This window comes from Cariama cristata, unplaced genomic scaffold (assembly GCF_000690535.1).
Source record: "Cariama cristata isolate BGI_N322 unplaced genomic scaffold, ASM69053v1 scaffold40168, whole genome shotgun sequence".
NCBI classification, from domain to species: domain Eukaryota; kingdom Metazoa; phylum Chordata; class Aves; order Cariamiformes; family Cariamidae; genus Cariama; species Cariama cristata.
In genome coordinates, this window is record NW_009630185.1 from 1 (window position 1) to 13902 (window position 13902).

Sequence of the window (13902 nt, forward strand, 5' to 3'; positions counted from 1 at the left end):
GCCGTGCAAGCGGCCATCTATCTTCTTGTCATGTACCTGCAGCTGCACGTTGCCTACTTTCTCCTTGGACGCATTTTGAGTGGCCTTATGGGAGACTACAACCTGATCCTGGCCAGCTGCTTCGCCTACGTGGCCGACACCAGCGACAAACGCACGCGTACCTTTCGCGTCGCCATCCTCGAGGCATGCCTCGGCATCGCGGGCATGCTGGCCAGCATCGGTGGTGGCCAGTGGCGCAAGGCTCAGGGGTACATCAACCCCTTTTGGCTTGTGCTTGCTGCCAGTCTTGCTGCCACTCTCTACGCTGTTTTCTGTCTTCAGGAATCGGTGAAGCAGCAGAAACCAGCCAAGCTGTTCACGCTCAGTCATTACAAGGCTGTCTACAGGCTGTACACGGCCCCAGAACAACTGAGCTCCAGGTGGAAGCTCGCTCTTTACTCCCTGGCTTTCTTTCTTCTTGTCACAGTACATTTTGGAACCAAGGACCTCTTTGTTTTGTACGAGCTTGGCTCCCCTCTCTGCTGGGCCTCTGACCTCGTTGGGTACGGCGCAGCCGCCAGTTACCTGGCTTACCTGAGCAGCCTGGGAGGGCTGCGGCTGCTGCAGCTCTGCCTTGAAGACACCTGGGTGGCAGAGATAGGATTGATCTCCAACATTTCTGGACTGGTTGTCATTTCTCTTGCTACTACAACACCACTGATGTTTACAGGTGATGCTGAATTCTTAAATCCCTGTATCTCAGGCTCTTAACTTAGAGGTGCCAGTAGATGCAGGAGGGCAGTGTGCTTCTGGGAGTTCGAGCACGTGGAGGAAGTTCTGCCTTCATTTCAGCCCGTGTACCAACAAAAGTGTGGCTTGCTGACAGCAAAGTTGGCTGAGCACTGGAGTTGAAAGTGCAACCATATAGTTCCTGGAATATTAGGTTTCCCAGAAGCTGTATTACACTGCAGACGCAGACTAAAGTGCATTATGAGAAGCAGGAGGGTGAATTGGGTCTAAACGTAGCAGGGAGAAACTGCCGGGAGCTACAGATTTCTGGGATTGACTTTGGAGACTTTATTTTTCAGCTGAGCGTTCCCTAATGTGCTGTATCTTGCTCACAGGTTATGGGATTCTGTTCCTTTCCATGGCAGCCACTCCAGTCATCAGAGCCAAGCTCTCCAAGCTGGTCAGTGAGACGGAACAGGGTAAGGAGTTAGCCAGTATGCTTAAGCCAGGTCCTGAAACACCGTCCTCTTGGAGCATTGAAACCAAGCTGCTTTGGGAGGTTAGGACTTCCCTGGCTCCTTTGGACTCCTGTGCCCCTGCATTCACCCTCAGGCCCAGAGTAACATCTTATTTTTTCAGAATAATTGTCATTCATCTGTTTAGACTTGCTACGTTTTCAAGATGAGGACGAGAGAGGAAAAGCAAGATGAGAAGTATTGCATCCAAGCTCCGGAATAGTTCATTCATCCATCTGTTCGTTTCCAAAACTTTTACAAGGAGCAAGAGTTACAATGGATTATATAACAAGCAGAAAAAAGTGATTTCCCTGACCATGACTCTTTTCTGTAGATCAGTAACAGTGGGAAGAAACCCAGTGTTGTTAGAGGGTTATATTATTGACCATGGTGAAAGATCATGGATAACCCGTAGGAGGAGCATGTCTGCCTTTCTTCCAGTAATTTGGAGAGCTTGCCCTTGCTGTTAAACACTACATAGGAATGCCTCTGCAGGCAAACAGAAGGGAGAAGGGAATTGAGGTGTGAAAGATCAAAAGGCGACTTTGCACAATTCACGTTTCTGATGTTAGAATGAAGGTGGCGCACACTTGATGCCAGATTTATGACGCTAAATCTATCAAGTGCAGTCTTCCGCTGTACTTAATGTTTAACAAGCAATAAGGTGTGCTTGACAGTAAACAGGTCGATATAGCCCTTTCTAAAGTATTTACAACCCAGCTGGTAATATCCCTGGTCAGCTCTGGTGATACAAATTCTGGAGATCAGTGAAGTGGTCCTGGCGACAGAGAAGCTGAACTTGACAGATTTGGCCTGCTAGGCCAGCACCGTGTGCCTGTTCTCTGTTCCCACCTCTCGCTTGGCACACTTGATAATCAGACACCGGGTTTCTGATGGGAAGTGCAAACCCTTAGAAAGATTCAGAGAATGTCAGTGCAGGTGATGTGTTAAAGACGTTTGCAGCAGGGCTGTCTCACCATCAACCTCTTACGTATCTTTTCCAGGTGCTCTCTTTGCTTCTGTTGCCTGTGTGGAAGGGCTGTGTTCACTTGTGGCTACAGGAGTGTTCAATTCTCTCTACCCTGCCACCTTGCACTTCATGAGGGGATTCCCATTTCTCTTCGGGGCTATAATTCTCCTTCTTCCAGCAGCTATTATTGGGTAATGTACTTCAAATTTCTGAACTTTGCCATAGCACCTGTGAAGTGTAATATGAAAAATACTGTTTACTCTACTTAGGATAGAGGCTCACAGTTTTTAAGGCGTATTTTCAGTTATGCTTGTGAGAGGGTGTTTAGTGCCCCAGTAAGCAGAGGTGCCGGTCCATTTCTTCTGGCATTTGAATCCTAGCGATAAACCTGCAGCCTGAGTAATATAGCTGCCGACATTCAGAGTACTTCAAAGTCTTACTCCACCCTCAAAGTGAAATCCAAAATGTGGAGTTGAATTTGAAAGTCTCCTTTATGGAAAAGATGGAGCTGTCTTAGCGGTCTCTCTCCTTGTCATTTCTTGGATAACTAAAGCAAAAGTTGTGTCATGATAGAAAACAAATCCCCTGGTAAGTCCTAGGAGAGATTTGGGATTTGTTGTAGATTTGCAGTAGACATGCAACAGCTCCTGGCAGGGTCATTTTGTTCTCTTCCATTGAAACTTTAAAACTTACTTCATTCAGCAACATCCTAGTGTGCCTTTGTAGGCTCTAACTGTTCTTTCTTTCTTAGGTGGATAGAAATCTGGGATTCAAACCATGAGTACAGTCACTTCTCAGATGCTTCCCTGTCCCCTGCAGATGGCTGAGCAGCAAGGAGTTGGCCAGCTCAGCAGTGTCCATCTGAAGACTGCTCTTTATTCTTCCCTTGAAGGACAGATTAGTGTGGGAGGAACACCCTGCTTGTCCTTACTGATTTTTCAATGCCAAACAGTTGGAAATCACAGCTCTGACTACCAGTAGGAACTTGATTTGCAGATGTGAATGCCTCCTCGTCGTTGTGTTGGCTCATCTGTCAGAGAAAACCCAAGAGACCCAAAAACTAATCAAGAGTAGAAGCTATTGTTGGCCGTTTGCAAGGCTGGTTAGTGATTTGCGGTTTGTTGGGGAAGGAAGGTTCTGTGGCATGCTTTTAGTGGTGAGAGAGGACTGAATTCTGGTTTAATTGCCAAACATGTCTCCTCTGAGTACTACAGTGTGCAGCAGATGAGCTGTTGGTGTGGGTGAGGTCCAGACCAAAGCCTGCAGAGCGAGACTGAAGCAGAGGTACCCAACAGCGTGCTGCTGAGGAGAAAGGTCTGTGCTCCGAATCAGTGTGTTGTCAATAAAAGTCATACAAATGTCGCATGCCGGACTAGAGTCCTACAGAAATCCTTATGATGAGAGGTAGTTTACCACAGGAGTGCTATTGCCGTCCTTATTGACTAAATTAGCTTTAGCTTCACCAGTTAGAGGTGTCCTGGGGAGAGAAGGCAATGCATGAAGTGCTTGTAGTTAGGGCTACCAGGGGCATGTCCTGCCTGTCTGTCTGCAGCTCAGCCCAGGATTTCAAAGGTCCTTTTGAGAAGTAATAGCTTGTGTGGGAATGCTCTGGTGCAAGTAGGTACTTTAATTGACAGTTGCCAAAACTGATGAAGTTAAGGCTAAAACTGATAACATTGGGCCCCCCCTAACTGGAGACTCTTGCACTACAAATTTGAGGCCCCAGCTTTGATCAGCGTGCCCTAGTGTCACGTGAAATTACTGCTCTGCTTATGGCAGAGCCAGAAACAGTCTTCCCTCGTCAATACACAGTGCTGTTGCGATGAGCTGGCGTGGGGACGGGACTAGTATCTTTGGAGGTAAATTTTTTTGTTATATGGGGCATAATTTTGTGTCAGTGACCTCAATTCTGCTGCCCTTCTCAGGATGTGTTGGTGCCAGCAAGTAAACGCTGTGTTCATGGTTGCACTTAATTGTTCTTTTCAAAGCATTAACTGTATTGCCTCAATCCTATTTTCTTCAAACTGCCATAAACCAGCAGTTCTGTGTACACTGCGTTGCACACACTGTTCAGATGCATGCAATAATGTCTTTAATGTGATATTGCTTAGCAGACATGTTACTTTCAGAATAAATAAAACCTCCATTCTCTTTTATGGTTCATAAAAAGATAGCTTTTCTTGTACAGCTGTTGATGTAATTTGTCCGTGCCTCGTTCTGTGCTTCTCTCCATTATTTTCATGCTTCTTCCTTTATTGAAGACTCTGCCGTAAAGAGGCAGCAGCGGGAAGTTACCTGTCCTATGGAGAATGAGCGTGTGAGAATCCCAAGTCAGGAAAAATGCAGGTTTGGGACTTGCAAGCAGCCAAAACTTGCTTTTCCTGAACACCGGCATAAACCTTGCGTGAGTGCTTAGTCTGTAACCTGTCCTTCAATATGCAGTAAATGTGAAATGCTTATATACAGCTTTGTTCCCTGTTCACTAGGAGTTTGTGAAAAATCAGGAGAATTAGGGAGTGGAGAAGTAGGGAGGCTTTAAGAACTTGGTGTCATGCCACTTGATCCGTGTAGTTATGCCAGTGGACATGGGCAGGCTAAGCCCAGAATTAGCCTCCCTGAGGAACAGGGCATGCTGTGAGTGTTGTGTGAGATGTTTGTAGCAGAACTGATCGTGAAGTCGTCTCTACCAACGGACTCCATGGACGCCAATGCTAGCAGCTGCTCAGTGTTGTGCAGTGAAGTGAAACTTGTGTACTGGCTCTGCTTTCCTGTTTGTGTCAGCGTGCTTGCAAGGGAGAAATTCAATAGGAACTGTTATGCTCTATTAAAAAAAATGAAAGTTTTTCTAGGCTGTCCTCCAAGAACTACAACCATGAAGCAAATGATCCATGCATCGTGACTGGGAGCAGCGTGTAGAGAGTCCCTGGGGACGCGGTGAGCTACATCAGTCCATGCAAAGGTGAGCGTGAAGTGTGGGTCCCCACAGAGAATGGTGCCTGGAGAATGTCAATTCTGCTGCCCCTTCAGAGGATGAGAAAGCATGACAGCAAGTGTGAGAAGGCTGCAGGCAGAGAAGCATGTGACACAAACAGAAAAGAGAGGGGGATTTACAGTATAAACTGGATTTATTAATAATGTCTGATAGAACAACTTTGTGACGTGACATAGCAAAGGAATAAGGAAGGATGAGAACAGAAGAATTAATTTCCTTGAGACTGTCTGCTCCAACTGGAAGGGGCTGGGTGTGGGATGTTTTGTCAAGAGCAGGGTGAGTTCATTAGGGTGAAAATAGCTGAATGATGGGGAAACAGGAAGAGTCACAGCCTGGGCAGCTGGAGCATGAGATAGGATCTCGTGGCAGGTGAGACACCTAAACTGGAGAGAACAAGTAAATCTCTACATTGAGTGGCAGGTGGGGAGGTTAATTGCTCGAGAGCTCCTGGGAAACGAGACGCAATAATCTCACTGTGTGGTATTGTAGGGAGAAAAATCCTTAGGACTGTTTGTGTCTGACTCCTTCAGTGGCCATGGGGGCCTTGACATTCAATCAGTTACTCAAGACTTTTCCCTGAAGCAGCTCACAAGTGGCTTTTATCCTTTGACAGATTCACCTTTGGGCTCATCTGCTGGCTTCCTCGTGTTTAATCTGGAGATTAGATAGATTCTATTTCTGATGAATGCTAGGCAGATACAGCTATTAACCTTTCACTGGAGAGCAAAGATGCCATTAACTGTGAGCTGATAAGAACTATCCATAAAGCTGTGATTAAGCACCAGAATTTAACTTTTTTTTTTTTTTTGTCCCCTCAAATGTTCATGGATCTAAGCCAAAAGGAAATGTGTTTGTGTTCCTGCCAGTTAAGACAGGCAGCAGGGCTTCGGGGAGAGCCAGGAGAAGGACAAGGTGGCTGAGACTCCTCATTACCTCCTGAAAGAGTTGAGTTATCTTGAGCAGGGACAGGCAGAGGAGCTTGCTGCTTCTGCAGGGTGGTGCATCAGCCTGCTCTCCAGAGCATCAGGACAGGCTGGTGTTCCCCGAACATGTCTTGCTCTTCCTCCTGTGTGTGCTCTGAACAGGGATGTCTTTTTGCATTATTCACTTAGCTCTGCATCAAAAAAGACTAACTCAGGTAGGAGCTGCAATTTCTGGTCCTAATTGCAAAATGGGATGTTGTTGAGAGCTTGCTCACCCTCCAAGCAGGTGTGAGAAGCAGGACAAGGCTGGGAGTGCAGAATTCCAGGGAGGTGTGTCAGGGTGCCCGTGGTTCCTCTCCTGCAGTGTTAGCAGCAGGTTCTGCCAGTCCTGCTCCCAACCGGTGCTCACACCTGGCAGCCTCCGCCTGCCCTTTGCATCGGCTTCGTTCTTCCCTGATATTTCAAGATGAGTAGCTGCAAAAAGACCTCGTGGGTCGGTAGAAAGAAACAAATGCTACTTGGTATTGCATCCAGCAGAGAGTAGGGACAACCCTGAGGAGCTTAGCCAGGGGTGAGTGGTAGTCAGCAAAGAGATATGCCAGCTCCTCTTTGAAGGAACAGACCACGGGAGATCTGCTGTGGAGCACCACCAACAGAATAAAATACAGTCAGTGCATAACAACTCCACAATTACAGTACTGCAATTAGCATCTTCTCTATCTGCAGGGATATATGTTTTCCAGAGTCACAATCCAGCCTCCTATACCCTGTAAGTATAGACCTGACAAAGTGGTAAAGCTGAGACTTCAGATGGAGGGAAGGGGCTTTTTTTAAAAGCATTTTTTGCACAGATCCTGCAGAAACTTCACGTGATCTGGCCCCAAACTTCCATCGCCAGAGTTAAGAGCACAAAGTGGTTTTGCAGCATTAGGAGGTGAAAGGCCCTTGAGGAGGGAGCGAGCTCATGTGATAACGGAACATTACTGGGAAACAGAAAGCTGCTGCTGAGCAGTTTAGAAGGCCTTTGTGTGTTATCTTTCCCAAACAGCAGGATTTTGTTAGGGCTTAGCTTTTATTTGCCCTTTCCTGCTCTCAGCTTCTGACTGCAACGATATTCCCGCAGCACACAGCAGAGGCCATACGATGCTTATGGACCGTTCCCTCTCAACTGCTCTTCTCTCTCATGTGTCCTCTTGCGCTGTACCCCTCACCAATTCCCCAGTTTTTGGTCCTCAGAAGATTCTTCCTCTTCGGACGTGTTTCTGGGGGAAGCTGCAGCCTTTGGCGGGGGTCTGGACAGTGTCGGTCTCCCTCGCACCCCTGCCTTGCAGGAGGCGTAGCCTGCATGTCCTGTCACCCCAAGGGAGGATGTGGAAGACAACTCGTCCATCCCAGAGTCCGCCCTGGCTTGGCTTGCCAGGCACCATAAAAGTGAGTACTGGCCTTTTAGTGCCAGGGGCTTGCATTTGGAGGGTGAAGGGGGGTTAATGAGCCACAGACCTTGTCTCAAGCCAGGGTACTGAGATGAGGAAAAATCTGGAGGGAGAAATTTGGCCCCACATAAAAAAAAGGGGTCACCTGGGAAGTCTCTGGAGGGGATGAGGCAGTGGTGCTGGTTCTAGGTCTGCCCCAGGGAGGATGAGCAGTCCAGACCGTTCTCCGACCCCGCCGAGGAGTCCCGGGAGGAACGGCCCTGGAGAAAGCGGATGATTTTATCAATTGTGGCCTCCTGGTACTCGTGGGACCACCTGTGTTCAAGGGGAAAATTTGATTTAATTTTTTCCATTGTGTGAGATGCCACAAGATAGTTCAGTTCATTTGGGCCAGGAGCCAGAGACCCCCTTCCTCCACCCCAGCTCTCTAGGAGCTCCCCTTTTCCCCATGGAAAAATGGAGGAACGCTGGATGCTGCAGGAAAACCCCTTTCCCCGTGCCGTGCCAGGCTAGAGGGCTACAAGCAGGTTGGGATGCCAGCCCAGGGTGCTGCTGCACGAAGGGGAAGCAGGAGGCGAGAGAAACTCAGGTGAGCTGCAAAACCTGCCAGCATCACTCCTGCCTGGAGGGCTGGGGGCACGAGGGTGGGCGTCCTCCCAGCGGCAACGGGATGGGGAGCTCTGTTACCCAGAGAAACCCCAAGCACAAAAAGAGCAGAAGGGTTATGGTGGGGACCTTTGCTCCCTTCATGGTCTGGAATACCCGAAGTGACTCACCTCCCCTTTGGCCCCTTCTGCCTCCCTCATCTGTTTCTCGTGATTTCCTCACGCTCTTTGCTACTGCTTAGGCAAGCCGTTCTCTCCAGGTGTCAAGGAACCCCGTGGCACAGGTTCCTTTTACTTACTTGATACCATTAAACTTCAGGACAGCCCTCATGTCCTTGGGAAGTGTTTCTGGGTCCGGCCACTCAAAATGGTCTGTAACAGGTACAATGTTCTTTCCAGAGTTCAGGGCTGTCACAATCTCCTGCAGGAACAGGCAAGTGCTCAGGCTATGGCTGATGTCAGCCCTTCACCAGCTCCTTCCTGCTCCAACATCCGCCAAGCTCCCACCTTGTGGCATCTCCTACCTTGTGCACCCAGTCCTTGCACTCGGGGTCTCCCATGCATTTATCCAGTGCGTTTGGGGACAGGACCAGCACAAAATTGCGGGCACTCATGACGCTTTGGATCAGCTTGTCCTCAAATTTCCCTGCCTCCAGCTTCTCCACATCGATGAACACGCTGAAGCCATGCAGCTGCAGGTGGACCTTCAGCAGGCTGGTGGCAAGAGGGGACAGCACCATGAGACATGATTCTTCGAGACATGGTTTAGTGGGTTTAGTGGGCATGGTGGCATTGGTGGAGGAGGACCACCAAGGTTGGACTTGGTGATCTTTGAGGTCTCTTCCAACCATAATGATTCTATGATTCTATGAGGAGAGCTACTGCCAGTGCCTGGGTTTCATGTGCTCTCCCACCACGTCAGCCAAGACGTGGTGAGACAGAGGAGCAGCGAACAGGCTCCCACAGAGAACGGCACAGTCCTTGAGATGCCAGCTGCCAGCCCAACCTGCTTACAGGTGTCTGGGCCCACGCAGAAAACACGGGGAGCCAGACATTAACTCCCTGCTGTGATCCCCTACAGCCCTACGAGGACAGTGTGAGAAAAGGGTAAGTCAGTGTCAAAGAGGGACAGGGTGGCAGTGACAGGACTGGGATTTAGCCTGTCCACCACGCAGATTATGGCATGTGCTGTCCTCGTGTACGCTGCAGCTTTTGGCAGCCTCTCCCTCCTCCCCGCTGCAGCCTACGGCTCTTCCAGCTCCACGCTTTTCCCACCACTGCTCACCAGCCTTTGCTCTGGGCTTCAGCCCGGCACCGTATCGTTGCCTGCAGGACTCACCTGGCCAGCTGCGAGCCGGTGCTCCTCCGGTAGCTGATAAATACATCAGTCCCATCGGATGCGGTTTGCAGCGTTATAGGGGAGTGAAGCATTTCTAGGCAGAGCACACAGCAACCAAAAGTTAAAAATACCCAACAGCTCATCCCAAACAACCCTCAAAACTCACCCCCCGCCCGCCTGCTCCGGTGCAGCGAGCAGCAGTGGGACCCGCACCCCTTGCAGCAGTGAGGATGCGGACGCGGTGGAAACCGGTGTTGATGTGGCAATCCTCCTGCAGCTGCTGCTCCGTCACCCGGTGCAAGAAGTTGCGGTTGATGCCACACGTCAGCAGGTTGTACGTGTACTGACGAAACTTGGGGTCGATGCCGCCCAGCCAATCGGCCAAGTTGCTGCGGTCGCAGGTGGAATAGTTTGCGAAGGTTTTCAGCTCTGTCAGCTCCCGGAAAAACCTGGCAGAGAAACAAATGAAAGTGGGGAGTGGGGAGAGGAGGCTGCTGGACCAGGCAGGACCTGGAGACATTTGGTACCGCATCTTTTATCTGCACAGGAGAGAGTGCAGCTACATGCTGTGGTGGAGAATGAGCTAAAGGAACAGGAAAAGAGAAGAACAGTTGCATGACTGTGGGAGTGTTGGTCCTTGGGACGTGGAGCTATGAGGAGGTCAGCTAAGAGAGGAGAAGCTCGGGTAAGTTCCCATCTTTCTGGGTAACTTGCAGGATCCCACCTCCCCTGTGCCGTAGGTGGTCTCTCCCCATCCCACACCTCTCCCATATATTGGCCCCATTGCAGGAATCCCTCTGGGACTGCGCACTGCACTGAAAAAGCCCTCACAGTCCAGGTTTTGCGTTTTGAAGATCTCTGTTCTTGTCTCTGCAAGAAGAGGAAGGGACAGACCTTTTCCCTGGCTCTGCCACTGTGGTGATGACCATGAGAGAGGTCAGTGTGCCCTGATGGTGGTTCTACCTTTTCCGAGTGATGCTGGAGTCCATCCCCAAATCCTCCTGCAGCTCCTGCTCCGTCAGCCTCAGGAGAATGTCCCCATCCACCTGGTGGTCCTGCCAAGAGAAATCCAGGCTGGCAAGGTCCCAGGAAAAGCTGTTGGGTGAGACGTTTACACCTCTGCTGCAAGATGGGGCAAAAGGGCCCATCCAGGTGTCCCTCCCCCGGCACACAGCCCTACCAGGAAGCTCTGGCAGTATTTGTTGAATCCAATCTGCTGCAGCCACGTCTGCACCTCGCAGGGCTTCCAGTTGGGAACCGTGGGTAGGATGCGCCGCGGAACCTCCTCGCCTATCATGCGCAGCACCTTTTTGGCCAGGGAGGAGGTTGTGCTGCTGGTGGAGTAGCACACTACCCTCTTCAGGCTCTGCGTAGCCCCAATCTCACTGAAAATCTGGGAACACAAAGGGAGGAGGTGTCATTTTTGCTTTGCCTCCTCCTCCGCACAACCTCTGCTGGGCAAGCTGAGGATCAGAGTACTTGGTGAGCTCATAGTGGAGCAAAAGACACCAAGATGCAGTTGTGGCAGCCCTCCCCTTTTGCATCTCCTTCCTTCAGGCCAACCTACCCTTTACCTTTGTTTTCTTCTGCCTGGTTTTGATGGCAGCCTCCGTGCAGAGGTAGAAGGCAGCGATGCACTGTGCTTCCAGCCTCGAGCTGTCCAGCAAGGGTACCAGTCGCTGCAGGTCCTCCGCCGTCCTCCCCTGGCTGTTGTCGCTGCTGCCCAACATCTCACAGGCGAACTCCTCCGGATCCAGCGAGGCAATGAATGGCTCCACCAGAGCCAGCGTCCCCGAGCGCTCCACCTCCTTCTCGATTTCTTTGTTGGTGGCCAGCACCGTGATGGCCAGGCACGCGTGCAGGCGGATTAGTTCATCATCCCTTGAGAACACCAGTGGGAAAAGCCACTCTGCTGTCCTCTTCTCGATCATCAGGCGCTGGTTGGCCTGCCCTCCATACATGGCACAGTTGGCCAAGGCCATGGCGCAGTGCCGCAGCACGATGGGGTCCGTCCAGCGGCACCAGTAGAGGATAGCATCCAGGCCTCCGTCAGAGATGAGCTGGAAACAGGTCTCCTCAGTGTGTTTGAACATGTGCTCCAGGATACCGGAGATGCTCTGTGCCAGCTGGGGAACATCTCGCTCCTTGGCTAAGTTCAGAATCACGCCTAGACCGATCCGGGCGATCCGATCCCTGCAGGAAGGAGAGGCACAGGCAGGTGAGGGGCAGACAGCCATGCAGGGCATGAGAACAGTGACTGGTGTGTGAACTCCCACATGTTTTGGTGATGTTTGACCCAGGACAGCCAGATGTTTCCCTGTGGGACATGGCTGCCAGGCTGCGATGCAGCGAGATATGACAGGCTGGTGTTGGAAGAACCTGTTTGGGTCTGATGGAAGAGCTTGTGATGCGACAGGACATGGGGTACACAGCCCAGGACCACCACGCCAGAGGCTGTCGTACTCAAGGTAAGGCGTTCGTCACAATTAACAAGCACAGGGTGGGCTAATGCCAGGCTAGAAATAGATCTGCTTAGTCAGCTTTACTGGGTGTGTGTGAGCTGCTTTGTGTTCCGGGGTGAAAACTCGTTTGTCCCTAACCAGTGCTGTCCTCTGGCTGCTCTCCAGATCGGTGACAAGCCCAGGACAGCGGTTTCACACCTGGCTGAGCAACCACGCAGAACTGGCCATGGGGCTGTGCAAAAGACGGGGATCTGCCTGTCCTGGGATGGCAACGTGGAGGCAGCTCAGAGGAAAGCTCTTTATTTCCTCAATCCTGGGCTCTCCTAGAAGGGGACAGCAAGAGCCTGGGGGCAGGTGGCCGAGGGTCACCAGCTGCTGCTCCGCCGTGGCTGGCCTTGGGAGCCCTGTGCTGCAAGGATGGTCTTAAAATGACACCTGAATGGGGCTGTGCCCTAAAAGCATAAAGCAAGGAACGGGGAAATGATGGGTTCTTGGCTGCCCTCCCATGAGCTTGCTTAGGGCAAGGGAGCGGTTCCATCTCCGGCCTTAGAAATGACCCATTTGGTGCTGCGACGGAGCTGTTCCCTTCTCAAGGCACAAGCGCTGGTGCGGATGCCCCGTGCCGTGCTGCTCATGTGGGCAGGGGTGCGTTTGGTCCCCGGTGATGGTGGGGGTGGAAGGCATGGCCTCTCTGCGTTGGCAAGCAGGAAAAACATTTCTGGGAAGCCTGTGGCCCGGATGGCTCATGCTGACCTTGGGGTGGGTTTGGCAGCAAACGCTGTGGAGAGGTCTGGAAAAAAAAGCCCTCAGGCTGGAACTGGCTCCGAGCCCGGACTCAGCCACAGAGCTGGTTGACAAACACAGCCCCGCCAGGTCCCCGACTCCCTGCAGCCACGGAATGGAGCCAGGACCGGTCCAGCTCCCAGCTAAGCACCGCTGCTGCTGCGCACGGATGCTGGGAGAGGTCTCTAAGCCAGAGGTTTGGACCCAGGGAGGGACCCTACACCTCCCTGCCCTTGCTCGGAGATTGATGGTGAGTCAGGCTGCAGGGAGTGAGGGGCTGGGGGCCCATGGCTCCTCCAAGACCCTGGCCCATGAACTGCTCCTGGAGCAGAGACGGTGACTCCAGGAGCTGCTTTGTCTTGCCAGGAAGCTAAATGCTGAATTCAGACCACGCCAGTGATGTTTCCTGGGATTAATTCCACTCTAATGGACTTTCCTGATTTAGCTGTTGCTTCTTTTTGCCTGCCGGTGCGTGCAGCAATGCCCAGGCTCCAAGTCCAGAACCTTACAGCAAGACACATTGCCCGTGAAGCTGGAGCAAGACCACAAACTTTGGCCAGGCTTCCTTGACATGCGCCCAAAGCCCTGGCTGGGGACGTTGGGCTTGGGCACACGGAGGGAGAGCAGAGCTGGCAGAGCCACGTGTTTGCCTCCAGGATCCCAGGGGAGAAAGGCCTGATCCTGACCCAGCTCACCGCAGGTATACGGCTCCTCTCTGGGACCGGCGTGCCGCAGGCGGTGCTGCCGGGACATGCCGAACCAGACACGGGGCAGAGCGGGGAGTTTGCCTTTCGGGGTACCTTGCGGGAGTGCGTTTGTGGTGTTTGCAGGGCAAGCTGCGTCAGCGCTGCTGTGCACTTAGGTGTGTCGGGTGCCACGTGTGCACGTGCACCCTCCTACACGTGCTCGTATATACACACACGAGCTCCCACCCCACCAGTGCCGATGCTTTGGCAGAGCCAGCCCAATGCCTCTCGCCTGTCCTGGGGAGCAGCAGACGCATCTCCAGCCTCTGAGCTAGGGGCCACGGGCTGGGGGGCTCTGAGGGCCACTGACAGACTGGTCCCCTCCTTATGGCCTCACTCCAGCCCTGGTGAACAGCAGAAAGTCTCTGGGAACCGGCTTTGGCTTCCTCTTCCTGCTGTGGTCATGGCTAAGGGGGAGTCGTGTCT

General features: G+C 51.8%; 2 protein-coding genes across 2 annotated transcripts in view; one reads left to right on the plus strand and one right to left on the minus strand.

The window, feature by feature from the left end:
• Positions 1-6: 6 nt before the first annotated feature.
• On the plus strand, positions 7-3110 carry SLC46A1 (solute carrier family 46 (folate transporter), member 1; the record flags this gene model as incomplete). The annotated part of the gene is made up of 4 exons (XM_009705423.1): positions 7-709; positions 1104-1187; positions 2228-2384; positions 2945-3110. Coding segments are annotated over 4 exons (1020 nt in total), but the record flags the coding sequence as incomplete, so codon positions are not given.
• Positions 3111-7726: 4616 nt separating this feature from the next.
• Positions 7727-13902, minus strand: part of SARM1 (sterile alpha and TIR motif containing 1) — a gene marked incomplete at its 5' end in the record, with an annotated part of 6873 nt that continues 697 nt past the window's right edge. The window contains 8 exons of the mRNA XM_009705424.1: positions 7727-7856; positions 8446-8567; positions 8671-8860; positions 9486-9579; positions 9699-9934; positions 10449-10540; positions 10666-10878; positions 11060-11678. Of these exons, the coding sequence (XP_009703726.1) occupies positions 7727-7856; positions 8446-8567; positions 8671-8860; positions 9486-9579; positions 9699-9934; positions 10449-10540; positions 10666-10878; positions 11060-11678 (1696 nt within the window). The remainder of the gene's footprint in view (positions 7857-8445; positions 8568-8670; positions 8861-9485; positions 9580-9698; positions 9935-10448; positions 10541-10665; positions 10879-11059; positions 11679-13902) is intronic.